Raw genomic sequence first — 15,376 nt, 5'->3', positions numbered from 1 at the left:
CGTTGTTTACCACACTTTTATACTAAACTATTTCCTCACATACACATGTTGCGAGATTCATTACTCGGGAAAGAGATTGTAAATAAAAGTTGGGAAAACCCGCGGTCACGAGATTGTGGGAGTTGCGCTGTCACTTGACCATTCTGCAGTTCTTCCTCCCCATCCATCATTAAAGAGAAGAACTATTCCAGAGCACTGCACCCTCTCTCAAAACCCGACAGATTTATGCCAAAAGATGACGGAAAAAAAAGAAGCAAAAGAAAAAGGCTGGCAAGTCTACTTAATCCGAATGGGTTTAAGCTCCCCCAAGGCAATAAACAAGATTCCTCATCAAATGAAAAGTAAACCGCCATAAAACCGTCGACGATGCTGCTCTGCTGCTCCCCCACCCTGCGACTCAGTCCCTCCTCCACCTGCACCACACGCACCCCTCCTCACCGACTCACTCACTCACTCACTCACTCACTCACTCACTTCGGTGGTGCCCCACCCCTCACGTCATTCTCACAGCTTCACCAAACATCCTCACCTTCTTCTACCGTTCCGACCTCATTCTCTCTCATGCAACGGTTCAGCCGTCACCCATCATTCATCACCCATCATCACCACCGTCTCATCACTCACTCACTCACTCTACCCCACTCCACTCCACCACTTGACCCAACACACACACACACATTCGCGACTCCCAACTTCCCTTCCCATTGACACTCCCAAGAAAAAGGGGCCAACTCAGCCAACCAGGCATCCCCATGTCGGCACACGGCAACATCACATGGAACCTCCAAAAACTTCTCCTAACGGATCACACTAGTATCATCCTTGAATAAAAGACCTGACCAGGAAGGGGAAAAAAAAAAAGGGATGAGGGCCATTCGCGAATGACGAGCAAAAAAAATAAAAATCAATTAAACCCCCAGTCAAACTCTCAACCTCGTCAATGCCTAATAATAGGAACCAACCCCCTCCACATTCTCCATCCTAACTTCATCAATGCCATGAACAACTCTCCCCTTACTTAGACTCTAGCCGGTCCTTCTAGAAGAAAGTCATGAAATGATTTTGGTCCCATGCTTTGCTCGTTCCCTACGCGATTCGTGTAGTCCATCATCTCCAGCATGGCGCCCAACCTCGCAGAGTTTCAATCAACGCTGTTGCACCCTTCCCTACATCGTGGGGACATGCACTCATCTGGGGCCTCACTGCAGGCAGGAAACTTTCCCTTTTGGACCTCAACGCATCAATTCATTGGTCACCACATCACATTTGGCTTCATCATGAACCAGGGGGCCCGTTTTACAGAAAACTGACATGTTGCTGCATTCATTCAAAGCGAGCGAGCGACATTGCTGATCCCCCACCTCGCCAAGCAAGGCCCTCCCCGCACCCTAGACTCTCCCCTACTCTCGTTTTCTGTACTCTGTATTTCGTAAAAAAGTGTTGCCTCTGATCCAATCATGTGTGTGCTCTCCCACATCCCGTGCCCTTATGCTCGGTGCCGTAATCGCTGCAATCGCTGTACTACTGTCGCATTCAGCCATGTCGTGTGTCTGTTGAAAGCCACCAACGTCGCAGAAGCGAAACCACAGGAGACAAGCTCGACGCGGCTCATGCGAAGGGCGAGGAAATCGCCCAGTTCTTCCACAACGCCGTTTTGTTGTCTACCTCTTCTTGCTCCTCTATCTTCCAGTCACTGATAGGTACTCGTATTCGGAACCGCTGGCAAAACGCACATGGCGCCCGAACCGCTCACACGCAACGCGAAGACGGCGACTCTACATGGCCGACGCAGCGTGCGTGGTGATGCCGGCGCTGGCGTTCGGAGTATCTTCGCCACTGGATGACTCTTCGCTGCCGAGGCTGCCTCCAATACGGCGTTTGGCGTCCTTCTTCTCGGCATCGGTGACGTCCTTTGCGTCCTTTCGCATGTCGGGTTCCCACTGAGGCTGGTCGGGGGCGTGTCCGACAGACATGCCTACGCGAACCTACAAATAATGTCAGCAGCTACTTTCGATAAGGGGGGCTTTTGAGATATAACTTACTAGGGTCTCGAGAGCCCCGTTGGAGTTGTCAGTCAGGTCGTCATCGAACTTCATCTTGCCCGGCTCGAATAGCAATACGATCGTGCTGCCACCAAATTTGAAGTAGCCGAGTTCATCGGCACGATTCACTTGCGCGCCCTCCTTCTGCGTAATCACAGTACTGCCAACCATCATGGCACCAACACAGATGACCATGACGCGGCCGTGAGTCGGGCTATCGATTGGGCAGAGAACTCGGACGTTTTCGCCGTAGACATCGAGAGCGGAACGGATGGCCATGGGGTTCACCGTGTAGTATTCTCCCGCAATCGTCTTGGGCTTGCCCAAAACACCATCCACAGGGATGTGGAAGCGATGGTAATCCTGGGGCGCCAAACGGAAGATACCAAGAGCGCCATTCTCGAACCGCTTCACGTCTTCGGGATAAGCATCACCAAGCAAGCGCTTGATGGAGAACTCGCGGCCCTTGATCCAAACCTGGGTCGCCTGGTTCACACTGTTGAAGACAACGCTGCGACAGTCGGCGGGAGACACGACAACGTCAGGACGGTCAGGGGCCGAGCATGGGCGAGCTTCGGGTTTCAAAGCTCTGTAGAAGAACTCGTTGAAGTTCTTGAACTCTTCTGTTGGAAGGAGCACCTCAGACATGTCGAGGCGGTGGAACTCGATAAATTTGGGGATCTCAGCCTTAGAAGCCGGATCATCAAACTTCTTGCCCTGCTTGACACTCATGCTCTTGAGCATCTTGCGAACTAAAACAGCATTGTCAGTCGAGCTTCTCGTGAACTACCTGCATCAGAAACTTACTTCGCTTGGTCTCCATGTTGCTCGACTTCAGTCCCTTGTACAACAGGCGAATGCCTAGTCTGACGTAGACGCTCATCTTCTCCTCGTTGATTTGGCCAGTGATTCGGTCTTGCACAAGGATATTGGCGGAGTTGGCTCCCAGCTTGTAACCGCCGTATGAGATCTTTGTGATGACCTTGGAGTACCACTTGCGCTGGGCCTGGCTAGCGGTGACGAAGCCGCCCATGACGAGGTTGTTGACTTGTCTCCAATCCTGGCTTGCGCAGGTTGCAATGTGAGTGATGATGTCGGTATCCTTGCGCTTGTTCAAGCGCGGCTGGTGGCAGATGGGGCACTCTCTGATTTCGACCACATGCTCCTCGCCGGCACGGTCCTCAGCCAGGTCGTCCCGGTCGAGCATTTCACCTTCCTCGCCAGGAGTGCTGAGCTCCGGAACGTCGAGAGTTCCATCGGATGAGCTAGACCCTTCTGCCGGTAGACCGCCGGGAACGTTGCTGGTGCCTTGAGCAGAGAGCAGATTCTTGACCTTGTCAGCATCCGGCAGCATACCCTTCATTCTGTCTGTGACGCTGAGTTGTGGGCGGCTCTTAGCCTCCAACTGATCCTCCAAGCATATCACAGCTTCGTCGAATGTCAGGTCCGATATGTCATCGCCTTGGGCTCTGTGGGGGAAACGCTGGAAGAAGCTATCAATGGTTGACTCGCGCAACGTTGATCCGAGGGTGTCAAGCATTGTAGTCAGCTCAATCTTGCTGATGCGGCCGCTCTCATCGGTGTCGTATTGCTTGAGCATCGATCTCCAGAATTGTTGTCGCAAAGCCGGGTAAGGGACGTATTTGGCGCGGATGTAGAGGACCGGGTTGTGCTTGGCCTCCCACTTCTTGGCGTCCTTCATCTTCAGGGCGACGCTGAAGTCGTGAAATTCCGCATCGTCTGCCTCAAGCTCGGCAGTTTGCGCACCGGCTCCTGCGAGGGCTTGCTCAGGAGACAGGAACTCAGGGTTCAAAGTCGACCCCTGGGCGGGAGGCGTAGGCGTTGTTGTTCCGGTCTGGGTAGTTGTGGATGCACTGCTTGCATTCTTCGACAATCCAGGTCGCACCTTGCTCAAGCTTTGGGAAGATGATGTACGGGACATTCCTAGCTTCTTGAAGCGGCGCTGTTGAGGGGCGACATACTCATGGGGTTCGGGTACGTCGTACAGACCAGTTTCGGGATCTGCCTGGGGGGCCTTGTCAATGAGCTCCCTGATGGGTAATGAGCAGTCGGCGATGAAATCATTTCCAGAGTACTTGTCGTGATCCATCACGGTAAAGGAGAACGAGTATGTCTGCTCGTGACCCTGTACTTGGAAAATCATCTTCTCGTTGAAGACCGGGTTGAGATTGTGCCGCACTCGCTTGGTCCGATACGTCTTCTTGCCGAGTGACGCAACGACGAAAGGATCCATATCAAATGTAGTCCGGGTCGAGTTGGGCTCAGGGGGCAGATCCGTAATGTTCAAGACTTCAAGATAGATGACTCCCACAACGTCGCTTCCACTATTATTGAACTCGTATGTTTGGTCTCTTCTCTTCTTCTTGAGGCCCTTGATCCTCAGGCGTCGCTTGCGTTTCTCGGCGACTTCGGGTTTGCTGGGATCGTCGTCCTCGGGAGTATCGTCTTCGATATCCAGATCATCGTCATCGTCATCTTCTTGGTAGGCGTCGGTTTGGTTGCGCGACAGGGGAGGTGACGGGTTTGTTCCGCTGACCCTCATATTCTGGACCGGCTGGATGAGGGGGGTCATGGTCGGTGTGATTTGTCGGGAGCCCGCAGGCAACTGGTTGAGCAGGGCATTGAGCTTCTCGAATACTTGTTCGCGGGAAGCGGCTGTGTTGGACTGGTCGAAGAGGGTGAACTGGAGCATGACCTCGCCAGAGACCACGCTGGTCTTCTTGCCGGGTCTCTTGCTCTTGAGAGGGTACCATTTCGGGGCTTGCTCGATTTGCTCGTTGGCGAAGATCTCCTCCAAAGCAAGGTCGAACTCGCCAAGGTAGTCCTTGCCGAAGCGGTCCTTATCCCAGCATATAACATCGAGAAGGAGGCTCTGGGTCGAATTGACTGGTAGTTCTTCGATGACGTTCCATTCTGGATTGAGAGTCTTGGGCACTTCGTGGGTGGTCACCTTGGCGTCACCGAGTGTCAAAACCAGGTACTAAAAGAGTTCATGTTAGACAATGGATAACGGAAGCGCGCGTGGGTTGGATTCGAATTCGTACTGGGTCGGATGTGCCGCGTCTGTCTTTTGCGGCAAGATTTCGAGCCTAATATGCATCAAGCGTCAGCAATCGTGTGTCTTGTGTGTTGGCTACCCAGCTTGGATCCGCGCATCGGCGCTACAATGCCAAAGTTATTTTTACCTTCATAACGACGACCTTCAAGGTCAAGCCGTTCTCCTTCGGACTCAGCTCCATCTTGCTGTTGGTGCTGCCGGTGCTGTTGTTTCTCGTAGGACTGCTGCTGCGGCTGTTGCGGAGGGAGGAGCTGGACTTGAGTCGTCCAGGGATGATGCGGACCATGGTGGACGACGGCGGGTCGGGGAGCGGCCCCTAAAAAGAGTTGCGGCAAGCCAAGAAGAGGGTTTGGAGGGCGCAGGGCACACGACGTGTGTGTGAGGGCGACAAGCCAAGAGCAGACACACTCACGGGCAGAGCGGCCAGATTGGGGGGGCGGGGTGACGTAGGAGACGCAATGCGGAGCGCTGGGAAGCCTTAGGTCGCGTCAGGTACTTGCGGTACCTTACGTATTTGGCTCCAGCGACTATCCAATTGTCATGACCCGACAGGCGAAATGTCCGACTTGTTTCTGGGGTGGGCGTACACAACAAGGCAGTCCTTCTTTTTCGACCTCTCACACACCTCGGCTTGCTGTCGCTGTTGCTTATTGCCGCGCTCGAATTGTTGTTGGCAGGGCCCAAAGGCGTAGGTAGTGAGTGGAGCGGTGGTGCTGGTTGGAGGTGGGCAGTGGCTTGCGGCAAGCAGGCAGAGGCGCGCGCGCTCAGGAGATGAGGTAGCGCAGCTGCAAGTGGTGACAGGGTTTCGGTAGTAGTGTAGCTTGCTGGTTGCTGATCCGCGCTTCTCAACGAGTGCGACGCTGCGTTCTGTTCGTTGCGATATGTGCTTCCCTGCCAACTGGACTGCTCAACGACGCCGGACAGCGAAAGGTGGCGTCTACTCAAGATAGCTCTGGACGAATTGGCGATGACTGGCGAGCCACACGTAACAATTGCTGTCGAGTGTGGTTAGGGGAGGCCTTTTGGTAGCGTGTCGAGCAGGGGCCTTTGGTTGCCTCGACGTACAGCTGAAGGCCAATTCAGGTTCAGGTTTTGACCTCGCAGGGTGGGAACCGTCAATGACCTTGAGATGAAGCCAATGTCAGTATTGGTCGATGATGGATCTCACGGAGGAAAGAAATGTCTAGAAGTAGCAGTAGGTGAGAAAAAGGGGAAGGGCTGGAAGCAGAGAGCAACGAAGAGAAGAAGAAGGGAGAAGAGAGATGAGGTAGGAGCTTGGGGCCCCTTGAGGGCTGATGTCTGAATAATAAGAGGCCCGGGGTCGAGAATGGAAAGTTGAGTGAACAAATGTACAGATTTAATTATGTGGCTTCGATGCACATCCAACCTGGCGCCACCGCCATGTGCAACTGGAACGAAGGAGTAAGCTAGGGAGAAGGGCCCGACAGGAGGAACCGACAAAAGGGTAGGGTATTAGAATGATTGAGACGCTTTTTTTTTTTGTTTCCTGCGAGCAGAGTCTCGAGGGAAAATAGGAAAAAGGTAGAGGAGAGGGCGAGAGAGACGGGGAGAGAGAACGAGAAAGAGGCAGAAGCAAAGGCGTCGCAGAAGTCCACGGCTCAATGCAGGCGGAGGTCGAGGACGGAGAGGGAGCGAGAGCAACTCTGGAGCCTGGCCAGGGGAAAGAGAGAGAGGAGCGGTTGCCCATCTTACGTACCTTGGGAAAAAAAGAATATGGACATGTACTTCTAGTTGAATTGCAAAGGACGCAGTATTCGAGGTACCTTTTTCTTTCTTGTTGTTTTTACGTCCGATGTGGCCGTGTATAGACACCAGACAAAACGTATAGCGAGGGTATTCAGGCCGGGCGGGTACTTTGAGATTCGGTGAGATTTTGGTGGTGGAGCGAAGTACCGTCTCGTCTCGTCGTATGTTCCAGCGTATTTCGTCCCAGATACGACGACTTTTGGTGGGCAGCGATGGCCGTTGGCTGGGAAGGTCCGCGGGTGCTTCGGCTCGTGGTGCAGTCCCCTAGCGGGCAAAGTGGCCACTGTTTGGGGTGATGTGGGTGCGGTTGGGTGGGTTCACTTGAGGCGTTTGGCGTGGTTTGGGGTGGGAGACGGGATCCTGAGCAGGGAACAGAGCTGGAGACGGATGGAGCTGGAGAGCTGGAGCTGAAGCTGAAGCGGCGTCCAAAGATGGGTAGAAACTCGGGTTGAAAACAGCCAGAAACAGCAATCTCTGGGAAGAACTCTAAGAGAGAAGACGCTGTAGGTCACCTCACCTTGCTATGTACACGAGGTAGTTGAGGTAAGTTAGTAGCTATGGAGGTATGTATCACTTGGTACCTTGGTCGCTCGCAGCTACCTGGGCGTCGAGCACGCCTTCGTCCAGGCACTGCTGGCACGCTCATAGAAGCCCAAAGGTTAAAAAGGTGAGGAAGATGGGTACGGAGTACCTAGATCATAGAAGAACCCAAGTAGAGTTCGGGAACGAGAACAGACGACACCAAGAGGGGGAGGTCCGGGCCATGTTTTTGTCTTGCATCTTTTCCTCTCACTACTTCTCAAGGCAAGGTTGTTGAATACTACAAACGTCTGGTAAAGTAGGTAATGCATGGTATTTCGCCCACCCAAGCACTCACCGACCGCACCGGTTGGAGAAGGTGGCCTCTCGTCTTCACGTCATGCGTACACAAGGTGAGGTCTGGTAGGCGAAAGCGAGTTCTATCTGTTGTCTCTGCTTCGTACTACCCAGGTTCGTCCCCAAGGAAGACATGCACCTCGAGTCCTCTAACATTGAGGGCCCCAGTATCCCGTACAGCTCGTAACAATGCGTGAGCGAGCATGTGAGTGTGGCATTCCCAATCTGCGGCCTGCCAGAGTTGTACAATTCGAGGGTGGTCGATTTCTGCAGTACGTACCCGCCTAGTCTGACATCGGTGTCAGCTTGTGTACTTTGTGGCTGGGTACATCTCCCGCAAAGCCAGTTGGTAAAGTACTTTGGTAAGCAGGAAGATGAGGTACCGCCGTACCGAAATGGAAACACCCAAGGAACGACATCCTCCCGTCTACAAAAGTAACAGAAGTATTCTATACCTGAGGCACTTGAGGTAGGACGAAGTGTGTTTTTAGACGCTCCTTCCTAATCGCTCCTCAATTCCAATGGCAGTTGCAACCACCTCGGTTTCCTCAGAGTTGAGACACGAATAATTCACTCATAATCTAAGCATGAGATAGAGCAGGCACGCAAGTCCAAGAGCAAGTAGCACCCAAGACCATAGACGGCAAGATAAGGTAAGGCAGGTAGGAATGAGCCGGAACGCCATAATGCTTGGCCCCCACGCTGTGGACAGACACAGACAGGCAAGACAGGCACGAAAATGAAGGGCGAGTGCGAGCGCGAGCCTTCGTCTTCGCCTACGCCTACGCCTACGAGTGAGAAACAGCGCACATTCAAACTTGCTTTTGGAGTATTTTACATGTGCTCAGGGCCTAAGGTAACCTTGTCGTTGTTTCTCAACTCCGTCGCAATGCATTTCCACCGCCTCTTCATCCGTTGCTTTCACCATATGGACCATAATCTTCTCATTACTCAAGGCCTATCCCCATCACTCCCCTTCATCATCAGCTGCAGTCAGACACAGTATCTCGGACTCGCACAAGAACCCGTGCCTGACCATCACTGCGCACCTTATTTGTCCATCCTATCAGACTCTCTCCCCAGTTAGATACAGCTCCCTGTTCTAACCCCATCTCGCCCCAATGCCCCATCCACAGTGGTCATTATGCCATCCCGAATCCCGTCTGTCGCTTGTCCTTTTCCCTCACGTTCGTTCGCTTCCCTGTCAATGTCATCCCCTGCTGGCTTGCTCTCCTCTTCCGCCCCGTCGGTCGCGTGCCTATCCTCTCGGTCGCTTGTCGCCGAATTAGCGACACTCTCGTCTCGTCAACATATCGCGCATCACGACAGACCTCCCAAGTCGAGTTAGCCGGTCCATAGCTACCCCAAGCATTGCCCAACAGCCTGGGTAGCCCCTCTTGGATAGTTATCAATTCATCATCATGTCCGATTTCCCGCTTCAATCCGTTCCGAGTCTCTACCCAGACGCAGCAGGCCACGAATCTTCAGCCGGGACTGAGACAGGCCCAAGTCCTGGTCCATGTCCATGGCCCCAGACGATGCCCCTCCCATCCCCAGAATCTCCTCACTCTACAGATACATACACGCTTCACCCGGCATCTTCCCAAGCAAGTCGAATTCCAGCTCGCCCAGCCAGGCAGAGGACTCTTACTCCAGACCTTTCCCCGTCCCCCTGAAATACCGCTCCATCCCAACGGCTGTCACTTGATTCTCCCTTGCTTCCAGCCAATGTAGCCCGACCTTCAAGTTTCACAATGTGTGCAAATCTTTTAAATCACTCACTGTCACGACTGTGTTACTTCACTGCCATGAAATTTTCCATACTTGTCATTACAAGTTCTATCCCCTGGGCCGGGCCTAGTTAACTCGTTGTCGGCCTATCTTGGCCGTTCCATTTATCCTTCTCGCTTCACAGAAACCCCCTCTTCAAAAGTCCCGCCGCCTCCGGTATATCATACGAACCCCATACCGTCTCTCGATGTGGTGTAGTTCGTCGATGGCGCGGCCCCCTCTTCCCCTCCACCTCCACGAATCCAGTCTGTCGGCTTGTGCCCCTCGTCGGTTGCAACAACACCTGCAGCACCGCACCGTGGCCCGTACGACATGGCTGCCCAGAACCCTACAGACGGGTTTCCCTTCTTTCTTTGCTGCCGCGCTTCCGTCGTTCCATCTTTTCTGCCCTATCCGTACGACCCAACTCGGGCATGGGGTGCCGGGCTGCAGGCTTGAGAGCGAGTGTGTGAAAAATGAAGGGCCGACCTTCCTCCATCTTCATTCCCTCCAAGTGCAACATATCGAGAGGCTCTCTGCGCCAAGACCTGATGATGCGTAGGTACTGCATAGAGAAGCCTTCCAATGTGCCGCCCAAGAATCTTGGAGTCTTGGTCGATCTTTCTCCGGCCAAATGCCAGCGCGGGCCAAGACAAGCGGCTCGTGCCATCTGAACGTCACCTCAACCCTACAACAGTAGTGTGTACCTTAGGCTCAAGGTTGCAGAGGGACTAACAAACGATGAACTGCCAGCCGTTCCCATCTTGGCACGGGCAAGCCTCGTCATCAAAACACCCTCCATCTTTGCCCGGCTCTGGTTTGCTAGCTTCTGAGCTCCCAATCATACACACTGGTGGTGGCATCTTCCCCAGACTCGAGGTCAGCTTCGAGAGTTGGCAGTAGCAGAGATAGATGATCGTTGGTCTTGGGATAGCCTGCCAGGTACGGATACAGAACAAGCTCAACAAGTCAAGATTGGCGGCGCCTCCGATGCTGAGGTAATCATGTCAGTCGCCAAGTACTCAAGTACCTCGCCTAAGTAGTAAAGACTTCAGACTTTCTGTGATGAGGAACTCTCTTCACCTTGGTCTTCAGTGTCACACTCACTGCTTCTGGTTTCTCTTTACATGCACAATCTGAATAGAGAGCCTGAATAAAGAGCATATTGGACCCGGTATACATGTAAGTTTTCCTATTTCCTAGCCTCCTGTGTTCTGAGCCCTATACGGCAAAGACCTACTCTACATAGGTAAGGTACCATAGGTAGTGACCTAAAAATTGCATGGCGCTAGAGCACAGTGAGCGAAAGCCTGGTGGGGCACGGGCCGTCTGGACGTCCCGGCGATCCAAGCTTCAGGCTTCAGCTCCTACGGCCTACCGTCGTGCCATCGTTAATCCCACTTAGACAGGGCGGCCACGACCAAGTTTCTCGACACTTTTTCTAAGGTCGCTTCCGCCGGGCCCAATCCAATTCAGCCGAAATCACTCGCTCGAATCATACCCAGGCCAATAGACAACAAAAGGGTGAGACAGGCAAGCTGACATTGGTGTTCCGGCTCACTCAAAAGGAACATGTGCGTAGACGGATGAGTCCAGCAGGACGTCCAACGATCGGCCGGTTTTTCCAATGCCACTTCGTCAGCTCACGCCCATCTTCGTCAGAATGACTCTCGAGTCTCTTTCACAGCCTCTTCCTATTCGATTTGCTTTTAGTCTCTAGAGTCTACGCAGTACACCATGGCCCCTTTCTTGCAGTTCGCTATCATCCAAGGCAACGAGAAGCAAAAAAGAAAAAGAAAAAAGGCCAAGTCAAATTTCGGCTTCGATCCGCCTGCACAGCATCGGTTCCAAGACCCGGAGCCTGCAAGCCAAGCCCAAGCATTCGAGGCCTCCGGCAACGAGAAAGCAAATGATAATGAATCGTCCTCACCCAAGGTAATTAACGACCATTAATGACCCCATTCCCTCCTGAATCTCCAAGACTTCTCAGCCATGCCAGCAAACGTAACCACCCACCCACTCGTCAACCCTCCTTCAACTCAAGACCCGTCTTGGCCTTCCATCTTTCGGTGGCTGCCCCCGGCTTAGCCTTGGGGTGTAGGGGAGAGGCTCCAGTTATGACGCAGGGCTCAGCGCTCACCCACCACCCACTACGCCAGAGTGAAAGGAGCAACTACGGCCTTTTGCTCGATCGAGGCGTGCCCCAGCGATGGCAGGGCCAAGCGACAAGCCTCGAGGTCTTTATTTTCCGGCCGGATACCCGTCCGCGTGGAGCTAAACTGGGCGCTCCCGACTCCCGAGGGCCCCGACGCGGACGACATTGATTCCTTTTTCGAATACTTTTCTTCCAAGTCCCTAGGAGCATTACCCCATCGGCATCGTTAGACTACCTACCTAATTAGTTCCCTACCCATTTTGTCATCCCAAGTGGCTTGACGTTCTCTACGGATACCTACTACATACCTATGTATGTGCTCGGCCCGTAGTTGATACAAATCACCGATCGATAGCTGTCTAGCCGTCTCTGGTGTGGCGCTTCATCGGTGTTCACGCTGTGGGATACCGGTAGACGTAGGGGAGGTCAGGCTGGCTTTGGCTTGCTTGCTGCGGCTTGTGACGAGCGGCGCCATGGGCATTGAGTTGAGGCTGGTTGTCAATACCTACTGAGCGAGGGGTGTCTCGGGTCTGAGTTAAGCTGTCCAGACCTTGATATCAAGCGTGCCTACCTTATATTGTCTTTTTGAGCCGTAGTCTGCCGTAACATGGGAGATGACCTTATTTCGGTATCTGTTGTCTTTTGTATGGTAGTCCTCGAAGCTTCTTCTCATCCTCCGACTATACTCCTGGGCACATTGCGTTGTTCGAGCCTGGAAGACATCATGCTGGCCATGGGAATCACACCGCGGTCTGGTAGGACAACGGCTTGATCAAGTAGATCATAGCCATGTGACACTATCAAGTACATATCATGCTCATCCCCGACACCAGCATGATTATTGCATTTTACTACAGAAATACAATGCGATAAACTGCCAACGTAGGATTGCTTAAAAACGCACCATTACTCAATCGACGTTCGTCTCCTCTAAACATCAATTCTATTTCTTTCCTCAACTCAAGAGTCACTGTGGAGACGAGTGGACGTTATAGAACGTTCAGTGCAATGGGTAGAAGTCTGCATGTGGAAGCCGGCAATGAAGTCCGGTCTCTGTTTATTCGTCCATCAACTTTGGGGAGAGACTTCTCATGAGGTAGACATCTCGAAATTGATATTGATCTTTGGTCAGGTATTTTGATAGTGAGAACTCTTCCAGTACTCATCTTGCTACTCCGATGAATGAAAGTAGCATCGCAGCCCATTCCAAAGTTGCGACATATCCACCACCAGGAACCCGGCCATCCATTCATCTTCAGAACAAACGCATCGTATCCTGGCATTCATTTACAACCCTCACAACCCCATTCTCCTCACCGGCCCAGTCCTCCTCCTCCTCCTCTTCCCAGCCCCCATCATCTTCACACTCTCCGCCCAATCCCCAGTCCCATTCCCCGGATCCGCGTCCGTCGCCTTCCTCTTACAAACACTCCCCGCCCTAGCCTTCCCATTCGGCCCATCCACCGCCTCAAACTCCCTCTTACTCTTCAACCCGGTAACCATGGTCCTGGCCGCCTCCTCGAGCCACCCATTCACAAAGTCCCCGTGGAAACACCGGCTCCCGCCGCACGCGAGCTCGATCGGCGGGTCCCCGCCCTTCCAGCCTCCGGGGATCGCCTCCTTGGTATCGTAGCGTATACTGAATCGCAGCTGCGGCATCCTCTTCATCCCACCCGCGCACGCCCCCGTCTTCCTATCAGAGTAGGCAGATTTGAGGGTGGTTTCGTCAACGCAGTCCGGGAACCACAGGACCGCCTGTAGAGAAGTCGAGCACGTGTTCTGCGGGAACTGGGAATGTTCTTTCCCGCCTGCGTCGAAGGCTTGGTTCTGGCAGAGCCACGTCACGTCGGACCCGGGGACCAGGTCCGCTTCCGTCGAGGCCTTGGAGTTGCCCGCCACGACGGAGAAGTTGGGCGGGATGGGCACCTCGGCCGGGTCCTTGTCGAAGTTGTAGTAGGCTACGAACGAGACCGGTTCGATGGGCGTTCGGGTTTCGCCTTGGACGCGGTAGAGCGTGGGGATCCCTAACGGAGGGGTGTTAGTTGAGATTGCTCGCTATAGGACGAGTGGCGGGAGGGAGAAGGAGAATAAACATACAATATACAGAAAAATCATTCGGGTTCTGCGCCGTAGAACACCCCTTTTGCAACTCGGCCGTCGAGCTCATGTTCACCCTCACCGCGTCGCTGCCGAAGAAGCTGTGCATGTGGCTCTTGTACTGGCCCGGGATGACGATGGGATCGATGTTCTTGCGCATGAAAAAGTCGACTTTGGTGTTTGTAAAGGCTGCCGCCGGACCTGCTGCTGCTGCTGCTGCTGCTAAGAGCAGCGCGAGTCTGTCTGATGACTTCATCTTCTTTCGTCTGTGTGTGTTGTGATGCAAGCGAATGTGTATGTAAATTGAGAAAACAGGAGACGGTCAATGAGAGGATCAGATGAGATGATGAAAGCGAGTGTAATTTGAAGAATCGTTCCTCTCTACCTCTCTCTGGTTATAGAAAAGTTTCCTGGCCGAGTTAGAAGAGGAAGACCGGTGGGCGGAACGGCTGATTTTCCTTCTTATCTCGAGAATAAGGAGCAGATCAGACGAACTGCAAAGGCAACTCCATTAAACCTCAAGTCTAATCAATTCCGCTATCCATTTACCTTTGGATGCCCATGTATGAGTTTAACAACAAAGGCTCTCACAAACCTAAGTTACTGCGATGGACATCCCAGTCCCGGCAGGAAACACAGCCAAGAGGGTGGATGGATGGATGGGTTATGTGACCGGCGGGCCTTGGCATTGTTTGAACCATATCCCCGGGCCCCCTCCCCAGTCCCCACGAAGTGTAAGTTTAATGTACATCAGATGCGCTCCCGTCGCTGTTAGATTTAAACATTTCTTGGCTTCAGTCTGTGAGATCTGGTTTTTGGACTGGCAGTGTATGGTATACGGACACTCAAGTAGCGAGAGTCCGAACGATCTATCCTACCTAAGCCTGCGAGACCCGTGGGACTTGGATGTTGATCTGGCACTTGACGCATAGACCAATTGAAAGTCTAGAAATTCGCCGGACTAGGCGATGAGATTGTGGCGATGTCAAAACCCGAGCATATCGACCAGAGAGAAACACATCGGACTCGGTTGCGCTAGTCACTCGACTTGAGTTATGGTTCCTATCAACCGTAGATCACCAGCGTTAGAGTCGATAGTTTGTATATCCTTAGCCGTCGCACGCTTAAAGAGTACTGCTGGCAGCCCCTTCTCCCATGTATATAAGATGTGGGTGGTGCCTGAACCTCGTTAGCACACCAGCCAGATAACTTTACCTCCTAGCCTTTACTCTGCCCTTCACACAATCTGGGGCTGTCTCGCTCTAGAGTCCGGTAGCCTGCCTTTTGACAAGCGTAAACACCACTTGACGTTTACTGCAGTGATGGCCATTAAACTTCACTTGAACACGATTCATAATATGCATTATATCGAGCTGCAGAGACATTTTGGCACGTCAGACCCGGCGGCTTTCTCACCCTAAAGAGGGCGAGGAATTTGGTCATTGCTTTAGAATGCTGTTGTACACTAGTACAGATTTCAGTAGCGACTGTCCGTTTTGGCTGCTTCCCTCCATGACTTTGACGAACTTTTCTGTTCCCGTCGCTGGAGACGAATCCACCCACATCCCAAGGTATATGAACGTATCAAGT

General features: G+C 53.0%; 4 protein-coding genes across 4 annotated transcripts; 2 read left to right on the top strand and 2 right to left on the bottom strand.

Annotated features, from left to right (window-relative positions):
* Nucleotides 1-561: 561 nt before the first annotated feature.
* On the top strand, nucleotides 562-708 carry CLUP02_10194 (uncharacterized protein; the record flags this gene model as incomplete). The annotated part of the gene is made up of 1 exon (XM_049289170.1): nucleotides 562-708. The coding sequence occupies one exon, from the start codon at nucleotides 562-564 to the stop codon at nucleotides 706-708; it is 147 nt and encodes a 48-aa protein (XP_049146315.1).
* Nucleotides 709-1,486: 778 nt separating this feature from the next.
* CLUP02_10193 (phosphatidylserine decarboxylase) lies at nucleotides 1,487-7,668 on the bottom strand (the record flags this gene model as incomplete). The annotated part of the gene is made up of 17 exons (XM_049289169.1): nucleotides 1,487-1,679; nucleotides 1,780-1,985; nucleotides 2,043-2,794; nucleotides 2,850-5,043; nucleotides 5,108-5,152; nucleotides 5,249-5,437; nucleotides 5,526-5,598; nucleotides 5,667-5,693; nucleotides 5,747-6,116; nucleotides 6,183-6,244; nucleotides 6,290-6,530; nucleotides 6,700-6,792; nucleotides 6,839-6,869; nucleotides 6,930-7,171; nucleotides 7,210-7,389; nucleotides 7,470-7,521; nucleotides 7,597-7,668. 17 exons carry the CDS (start codon nucleotides 7,666-7,668, stop codon nucleotides 1,487-1,489), a joined length of 5,022 nt encoding a protein of 1,673 aa, XP_049146314.1.
* A 1,517-nt stretch (nucleotides 7,669-9,185) lies between these two features.
* On the top strand, nucleotides 9,186-9,440 carry CLUP02_10192 (uncharacterized protein; the record flags this gene model as incomplete). Its single annotated transcript, XM_049289168.1, has 1 exon — nucleotides 9,186-9,440. One exon carries the CDS (start codon nucleotides 9,186-9,188, stop codon nucleotides 9,438-9,440), a length of 255 nt encoding a protein of 84 aa, XP_049146313.1.
* A 2,641-nt stretch (nucleotides 9,441-12,081) lies between these two features.
* CLUP02_10191 (uncharacterized protein) lies at nucleotides 12,082-14,475 on the bottom strand (the record flags this gene model as incomplete). The annotated part of the gene is made up of 7 exons (XM_049289167.1): nucleotides 12,082-12,180; nucleotides 12,240-12,377; nucleotides 12,436-12,486; nucleotides 12,688-12,942; nucleotides 13,007-13,713; nucleotides 13,787-14,052; nucleotides 14,378-14,475. 7 exons carry the CDS (start codon nucleotides 14,473-14,475, stop codon nucleotides 12,082-12,084), a joined length of 1,614 nt encoding a protein of 537 aa, XP_049146312.1.
* Nucleotides 14,476-15,376: the final 901 nt, after the last annotated feature.

This window comes from Colletotrichum lupini, chromosome 5 (genome assembly GCF_023278565.1).
Source record: "Colletotrichum lupini chromosome 5, complete sequence".
In the NCBI taxonomy this organism is placed as follows: domain Eukaryota; kingdom Fungi; phylum Ascomycota; class Sordariomycetes; order Glomerellales; family Glomerellaceae; genus Colletotrichum; species Colletotrichum lupini.
This window is presented reverse-complemented; position numbering and strand designations above follow the sequence as displayed.